Genomic DNA, 8,949 nt, shown 5'->3' on the forward strand with positions numbered 1-8,949 from the left:
AATTCGAACACGTGGATGTCGGCAATACGTATCAGTTAAATTTGAAGCGCTGACGCAATACGACTCACCACGTGTCGGATGTTGCCACACAAAGTGACGGAATATAGGGATTTGGTAGGTTTCCATTCTAAAGGCTTTTTAATAAATATGGCAATATTTTGTGACGTTTCATCGTTGCTGACGCGTAGTGAAGTGTTTTGAGAGTCATGCGAAGGCAACAGAACTTACGTAACGCATACGGTTTTTTTATAGTTTTTCATTTCTCAATGCGTCCTTAAAGTGTCGGAATATACCACGTTTACCCTATGTGAATTTTTTAGACTCACCCTTAAGTTCATTTTTGAGGCCTACAAGTAGACCAGTAAAATATCATGGATACCAGCATTATCATACATAAGATATTCATTTAAATCTCAAGTAAATGAGGAGATAAAAAATGAACTGATTTTAAAAAACAAATTTGTAAAAAAAATTAGTTGAAAACTTGAAAAAATTGCCAAATCCTACATACCTACAAACTCTATCAATGGACATTTTATCAACAGACAATTCCAAGCCAAGCACATTTAATTCATATATAATAACATTGTTGAACTTGCAAATTCAAGCAGGCTGCCATTGCAGCCTGCTGAAGGCAAGTGAGCGTGAGCACGGTGAGCCGTGAGGCAAGATGAGACAAAATAGTTGTGTATTTTTAACTACTAAATAATACTTGGTGCAGAAATAAGTGGACTGGACCACTGGATAAAATTAAACATACAACATTTATCAATCCAATACGCCAATTCAGCATTTGAAGAACAAATGACCCATGGTACATTAGATTTCTTGTGAGTTGGGTCTCTTTGGGAGCTTGGGAGGACCATGAATAATGTCTTTTAATATCTATTTCACTACGGGCGGGAAAGCAAGTCACGCTTTCTATTAATAATATAATTGTGAATAATATGCACTCTAACTCACCTAGGACAATGTTGTAAAAGTCTACGTTAGCAATTTGGCCATTTACAAATATTAAATTCACAAACATAAATAAGATCGGTCCTTTACAGCATTGTTTACTCCCTTGCAATCATAAACAAACATATAGCCTCGGTAGATGGCGCTAGCATCGGAATACTAGGAGTAATGTCCCAGTTAGAAACGCAAGCGGACATCCCCCCCTCGTTAAATTTTTATTACTTTCATATGCACGTGCTCGTATTATTTTTCAAATTGAATTTCGTGATTTTAATTATTAGAATACTGAAATTCCATAACGATTTTGCTGCAGTTTCAATTTATGTCTTAACCAATTATGTTATTATATATATTATATCCCAAATCTAATATTATTTTTGTTATTTTGCTCAACTGAAACTATATAGATCTTGAGCTATATTTCGATCCTATGACTTTTGATTACATTATGCCAGCCAAATGGTCTTTACTGCTTGTTAAATGGATGCTGCGCCTTGCCAATCGCCTGTTATGAAATTCTAATATCTAATTAGATTTATAAAAACTCATGAAAATTCATTTCAACCTTGAGTCCAAACCTTCCTCTCAACATAAATTGAATCAGATCGCACTTATTCGTTCTCTAGTGGATTTTTTCAGCAGCTGTGTTAATTTTGGAGGTCTCGGACAAATTTACGGCCTCGCGGACGGTCTCACGGTCAATATTCAAATTCAGTGACCAAGAAATATCTCCCAAAATAATGAACGCAGCTCGATGGAACTTGGTACGTGCATTCATCAAAACCTAACCGTGATGTTTAGCTTGCGAAAGTTTTTTTAATGTCACCTTCATTCGTGAATTATACGGCAATTTGGGCCAACATTTTCCAGCGACCAAGAAATTTCTTCTAAACTACTGAACAGATTTTAATGAAACGCTGATTATACAAACCTAATCTCCCGACGATGATGTTTAGCTTGTGTCAATTTTTTTCGATTTTGTCTTCGTTCGTGAGTTATACGGACACACATAGAAATGACCAGCATTTCTGAGGCCGATTATTAAATTTGCATTGACAAAGAGCCGTATACGTATAGCCGTAGAACTCGCAAACGAAGGCAAATTCGCGAAAAATTGTCACGAGCGAAACATCACCGTTGGGAGGTTAACTTTATGCGTATATTCAAAGTTTCATCTAAAGCGTTCAGTAGTTTAGAAGAAATTTCTTGGTCACTGCAAGTTTCGGCCCGAATTGCTGTATAATTCACGAATGAAGGTGAAATGGAAAAAAAATCATGAGCTAAACATCACCGTTCGGCCCTGCTGAATACGTGTACCAAGTTTCATCGAGCTGTTTTCATTGGTTTGGGAGATATTCCTTGATCATTGAATTTGAAGATTAGCCGTGAGACCGACCGATAGCCCGGCCGTAAATTTGTCCGACGCCTCAATTTTGGTGGTGAGCAATGGTTGCGACTACGAATTTGGCGACTTTTCGACCTATGATCAAGCCAATTGATCATTTAGAGTCTCCCTAACTCCGCGGCTAGTGTATTCAGAATCCTTCATAATATTATTCATGAGAAAAAAACTGTGAAAAAAGCCGTTGGAATGCAATAGTATGCAAATTAGGAATCCAATGTAATGCAATTTGCAGAGGTAACAGTTAGGTAAGCAATATTCCGGATATTCTTTGTTACAAAATCGAGTCAAGGTCACATCATTATTCTTGACTAGGCCGCGGCAATAATCCGGATTATGTCGCACCAATATTTCGGACTTGGTGGTAGCCATGCTACGTGCACCACCACAGCTGTGGTAGCCATGCCATGTACACCACCACAGCTGTGATAGCCATGCCATGTGCACCACCACAGCTGTGGTAGCCATGCCATGTGCACCACCACAGCTGTGGTAGCCATGCCACGTGCACCACCACAGCTGTGGTAGCCATGCCATGTACACCACCACAGCTGTGTAAGTTGCTGTCCTGTGTAAGCGGGCTCTCGAGCTCACCGTCATCGATCCTGTGGACGCGAAATCTCGTGGACATCAATAAACATTGCGAAGACGCGAGCTCTAATTAACACCCGCGAGCCTGATTAATTGCCGCAGCTCTAATTAACACCCGTGGCTAAATTTTATCCTTCACACCAATCTGATAATGATTTTTTTGACTGATAATGCTTTTGAAAATCTACCATTCTAATAAATGAAGTATGTCTACTTGATAATATCATCTAGGCCTTACGATCATCAAACACCTTACGGTCAGCGAACACCTTACGATCATCGAACACCTTACAATCATCGAACACCTTACGATCATCGAACGCCTTACGATCGTCAAACACCTTACGACCATCAAACACCTTACGATCATCAAACACCTTACGATCATCTAACACCTTACGATCATCGAACACCTTACAATCATCGAACACCTTACAATCATCGAACACCTTACGATCATCGAACACCTTACGATCATCGAACACACTTACAATCATCGAACACCTTACAATCATCGAACACCTTACAATCATCAAACACCTTACAATCATCGAACACCTTACAATCATCAAACACCTTACGATCATCAAACACCTTACGATCATCGAACAACTTACAATCATCGAACACCTTACGACCATCGAACAACTTACGACCATCGAACACCTTGCAATCATCGAACGCCTTACGATCATCAAACACCTTACGATCATCGAACACCTTACGATCATCGAAGTCCTTACAACCATCGAACACCTTACGATCATCGAACGCCTTACGATCAGCGAACAACTTACGATCAGCGAACAACTTACGACCATCGAACAACTTACGATCAGCGAACAACTTACGACCATCGAACAACTTACGACCATCGAACACCTTGCAATCATCGAACGCCTTATAACATCACCGAGACAATAGCTATAGTATTCGCTAAAAATGCTGAAGCTTAGCATGACATTCTGATCAGGCATGTTCCTCGCACTATACCAAGCGTAAAAGGTAACAGCTAAGCTCTACTGTATGTAGTGCATAACGCATCGATGTAGTCCAGCTGGCTGGAGCCGACATTGTGGGCATTATGCCAAGTTATGAAAATAACTGCTTAGCTCTTAAATGCATAAAGTCTCGGAATAATAATTCTGCCTCGAGATGATATTGTTAACATACCTCATCAACGCCAAGTTATTAAAATAACTGCATGGCTCTGTAATGTATTGAAACCTCATCATAATAACGCTGGCTCGCAATGATAGTGTTAACATATCAAAACTATACCAAGTTATTAAAATAACTGCCTGGTTATAAAAAATAATGTCCTGGTATAGTAAAGCTGACACAAACCAATATTATCGACATATTATGCTATGCCAAGTTAATAAAATAATAACTGCTAAGCTCTGTAATGCATATTGTCCTGGTATAGTAAAGCTGACACTAACCAATTTTGCCGGCATATAAGTTTTGGAAGTGAGCGGGTGTGAGTCTTGNGGCATATAAGTTTTGGAGGTCAGCGGGTGTGGGTCGTCAAGGTAACGTCGGTATGCAGGCCAAACATTGCGTTGGACGGCAGTCAGTCGTGTTTTCTGAAGGTGCTGCGCGAGGTGCCATCAGTGTGACTGAAGTGCCACTGCCATTTTTCTTGATATACTCAGAGCAATTTAAATCATATTTTGTTAATAAGCCGCATTTCAAGACGTTGCTCTCAAGATTTATCTGATCGCACGTCTGAGCTGCAGAATAACTGAACACTTTATTTCACAATATGTAGGGCATCGACTTAACATGACGATACATTCGGTACGTCCGCATCATCACGACTCTTGACTAGAATATAGACATGAAAAGATGTCTTTTTAACATGGCTTAGATACTTGAATAATCCCTAGTACTTCTGAAGTATATGTCTCTGAAATTATGATTAAGTTAATTGAAATCGGAAATTGCATGGCACATGCTATATAACATCCCCGCATATCTTGACACGTTTTCCCCTCATATTTCGCGCTTGCAAGCTCTGGATGAGCTTGACGACGTCACGATCCAGCCCATGTGCGTGTCGTGTCTCCACTGAATTCCTGGGGCCATACTTTCAAAACTCGCTAAGTGAACGTAAATACTTACGCTCTATTGTCTTGTCTATGATTGGTGAATTTTGCTTGAAAGGCCGTCAATGATTGGCTGATGAACTTACGATCTCTTAACTTTTTTTTAAAGTATAGGCCCTGAATACTTCATCGCTGACTGTCAAGACGATGGAAATTCAGGGCAACGTGCAGACCGTATCGGGGCCGTTGCGTACTCATCGATTCTGTCAATGTTTCTGTCGTTCTTGATTCTGTCAATTACGTTCTTGTTTCTGTTTGAGCGCAACGTCAAATTCGATGATTGCTTGGACAAAATCAATACATATCGATCAATTTTTAATCAATTATTATTTAATTGATTAATATTTATTCATACAGTTTAATATGTGTCAACGAGTGAGCCACCTGGTAGAAACATTTGTGTGCTAGAGGAATCATGGCTATAGGTAGTTAAAACAAACTTAAATTAAAACAAACTTAGATATAGGACAATCTAACAGGAACAGCAAGGAAAGGCGTGACTATTCTCATATAGAATATAGAAAATATTGACCTAATAAACATTTTGATACAGTGACTTATAGGATATACAGTTTCTATGATCATATTATTCCTAACATCTGCAACTAAAAGTATGTTTTCAGTTTTGCTAAGTTAACCTTTTCTGTCACCAGATTTTCATATTGTTAAGTTCAATAGACGCTCGAAGTAAATAAACTTTTATATATGTTCGAAGTTAATTAACTTGTATTGACTCTCGGATACAATAAGATTGCACTGAATATCAAATTTAAAACGGAAAAAAGCTCGTTCGTTAAAACACTGAAAGAAAAGGTCGTTGAGTACAATTTTGTAAGTTCACAGCGAAAACCTGAAAAAAACCAAGACACATAACTCACATGACACACTGCATGCATGACCCACTACCCGCATGAAACGCTACAAACATGAGTTATATATGAGACAAGTTAATTAATAAACACGTACCACGCCACACCGACGCCAGTCACATGCAGTACCCAGCTTCACACACGAGGTTGCTATAACCATCAAGGAAATATAGCTAGTAATTCCTCCACGATGACCACGTCTCTAGAGAAGCGGCGGGAGCTGGGGTGCACCAGCGCCGCGCCCTTTTACAGCCTCCCCACCAGGAAGACCTCAGCGCAGATCATTGCAGAGGCGCGGCAGGACATCACCCTGAAGGAGGGTGGGGTGTTCGCAGCGACGCTGCCACGTACCGGCGTGCGCACCGTCAACACCAAGAGGCCCTTCACGCCGCGGTGTCAGGAGAGGACTTTGTTCGGCACCCCTGCTGCCCTGCGGGGAGAACGGCCGCCCAGTTCCTTCACGTCAGTACTCATGTTCTTGGTCCTTGAATGTTTAGTTATGTTTTACGCACTAAAAGTTTCCTGACATTAATTTATAACGTACACTTTATGACTTGCTCGCTACTGCTGTACCTGCACGGCGTAAGCTGTGCGGTACAGTAATGTCATTCCATCTTCGTTGAACCTTCATGTAATCGCTCGTTATACGTTCTAACTTGTGGGGTATAATTGACATCTTAATGTGTTTTTGACCATTTTAAGGTTTATTTGAACATTCTTTTTTATCGTGGGACATTCTAAAAGATTTTTGAATATTCTCAGCTGTAGTTAGAAATTTTTAGGTGTTGTTGGACTTAAGGTGTTTTAGGTTAAGGTGTTTTAGTCATTCTAAAATGTTGTTAGGTATTCTGAGGTGTAACATTCTAATATTTGTTGATATTCAAATTTAATGTTGGACCTCTCTGATGTTGCGGACATTTTGAGGTGCAGTTGCGAACGATTCTACATGTTAATTACCAATCAAATGTGTTGTTGCGAAGGTTTAAAGGGGCTGTTGCGGGCATTTAACGTTTTTTTAATCTTATAAGACGTTGTTGCAAACATTTTGAGGTGGTGTGGACGGTTTAAGGTGCTGTTTCTGACATTTAACGGACTTTAAAACATTCTACGGTGTTGTTGCTGGAGTTTCAATTTGTCCCTATGCTCTTCACAAGCAATTAATCATAAAATTAACATTAACTGCCACATTCATTTTCTTTTCTACTGCCCCCAGGCTTTCCCCGTTGCAATTTGACCCCAATGACCCCAGCGGACGAACTACCGTCCTCGCCGAGATCCGAGAGGTGAGGATGGAAGGGGATGAGGATGAGGGTTGGGGAGGATGCAGACTCAGTAAGGTGAAGGTAGATGAGGATAACTGTATATGAGGATGAGGGTTGGGGAGGATGCAGACTCAGTAAGGTGAAGGTAGATGAGGATAACTGTATATGAGGATGAGGGTAGATGAGGATAACTGTATATGAGGATGAGGGTAGATGAGGATAACTGTATATGAGGATGAGGGTTGGGGAGGATGCAGACTCAGTAATATGAAGGTAGATGAGGATAACTGTATATGAGGATAAGGGTAGACGAAGATTTAAGTAGATGAGGGTTAGAGTAGCGCATGATGAAGGTAGCCCGGTAGCGGAGGATGAGAGTAGCGAAGAAAGGGGGTAAAAGTGAACGATGGTAACGGTAGATGTAGGTAGCGGAGAAGGAAGTAGAAATAAATGAGAGTAGTAGTATAGTATAGTATAGTATCTTCGGCATTTAAGGAATAGGCCTGGATAGGCCTGTCGCCGATTCTTGTGCTTTTCTTCACTAGACTGGCCTTTTGATCAGATCTTTTCAACGGACGGTAGATTTAAAATAGCTTCTAGATATCAGTTGTTCTTCGGGTACGGGGCATTTTAAGACTAAACATATGCTCATGCATGGCCTTGTCTAGTCTGTTCTTGAACGCGTTCATACTCCTGTCTCTTATACACATCTAGATGTGTATAAGAGACAGGGGCTATACTGTCTAAGGGACAAACTAGAACGCGAGGTAAACTTCCTAACGGTGTTGCCAAGTCAGAGGAAAAAGGATATATTTATTTAAAAGTCGTAATTTCTAGGTTCGCTACAGTAGTACCCCGCCAGATGTCGGAGACATAATACTCAGTAGTACAAGAAATCAGCAGCAGGACGAAAACCTACACGTCGGCCTGAGCGAGTTGTTCGCCGCGGAGGATCAGCCGGGTTGCTCTCCGGAATGGGCTGCTCAGCGTCAGCGGGTTCCTGTGGGTGCTTTGCTGACTTTTCTTTGGCGTCTTGTGGCGGATCTGGCGACGAATTCTGATTTGGCTCTTTTTTCGGAGATGGTTGTATATATGCTGGTTTGAGTCTGTCGATGGATACAGTTTGTTCAACTGAGCCAGTTTTAATTACGAAGTATTTGGTTGTTCTCTTCACCACCAGATGAGGTCCTGTGTATGGAGCTTCAAGAGGTTTCCTTACTCGATCGATGCGCAGCCACACGTGTGTGCAGGCTGTCTCTTATACACATCTAGATGTGTATAAGAGACAGATATTATATTATATTATATGATATTATATTATAGTGTCAACTAAATTATATAGGTTACAGAACAAATTAAATGAGTGGAAATTTGTTATGACATTTTTATGATGCTAACGGACCATTAATGTTCATTCATATTTGCCGCTGTTTCTCTATCATTGATGTTACTAACACATCATTGCTGCTGCTATCGAATCATCAATGTTAACACACCATTGCTCCTGTTATCATAATATTGTTGCTGCTATCACAGGATTGATGTTGTTAATAAGTTCATAATTCTCTGAGACGATATTGCAATGAATAGTTTGTAATTAATTTTATTGGCATGTCTGATCATCATGTCTGATCATCATGTCTGATCATCATGTCTGATTATCATGTCTGATCATCATGTCTGATCATCATGTCTGATCATCATGTCTGATCATCATGTCTGATCATCATGTCTGATCATCATGTCTGATCATC

The 8,949-nt window shown here is 40.2% G+C and overlaps 2 protein-coding genes across 2 annotated transcripts in view; one reads left to right on the forward strand and one right to left on the reverse strand.

Annotated features, from left to right (window-relative positions):
- LOC125178478 (sister chromatid cohesion protein PDS5 homolog A-A-like) overlaps positions 1-1,153 on the reverse strand; it is a 9,642-nt gene extending 8,489 nt beyond the window's left edge. The window contains exon 1 of the mRNA XM_047882272.1: positions 964-1,153. The gene's annotated coding sequence lies outside the window, so the exon portion shown is untranslated. The remainder of the gene's footprint in view (positions 1-963) is intronic.
- Positions 1,154-5,733: 4,580 nt separating this feature from the next.
- LOC108665464 (armadillo repeat-containing protein 2) overlaps positions 5,734-8,949 on the forward strand; it is a gene marked incomplete in the record, with an annotated part of 11,577 nt that continues 8,361 nt past the window's right edge. The window contains 2 exon segments of the mRNA XM_018152217.1: positions 5,734-6,395; positions 7,147-7,216. Of these exon segments, the coding sequence (XP_018007706.1) occupies positions 6,124-6,395; positions 7,147-7,216 (342 nt within the window).

Source organism: Hyalella azteca, unplaced genomic scaffold (genome assembly GCF_000764305.2).
Source record: "Hyalella azteca isolate HAZT.00-mixed unplaced genomic scaffold, Hazt_2.0.2 contig10063, whole genome shotgun sequence".
Lineage (NCBI taxonomy): Eukaryota > Metazoa > Arthropoda > Malacostraca > Amphipoda > Hyalellidae > Hyalella > Hyalella azteca.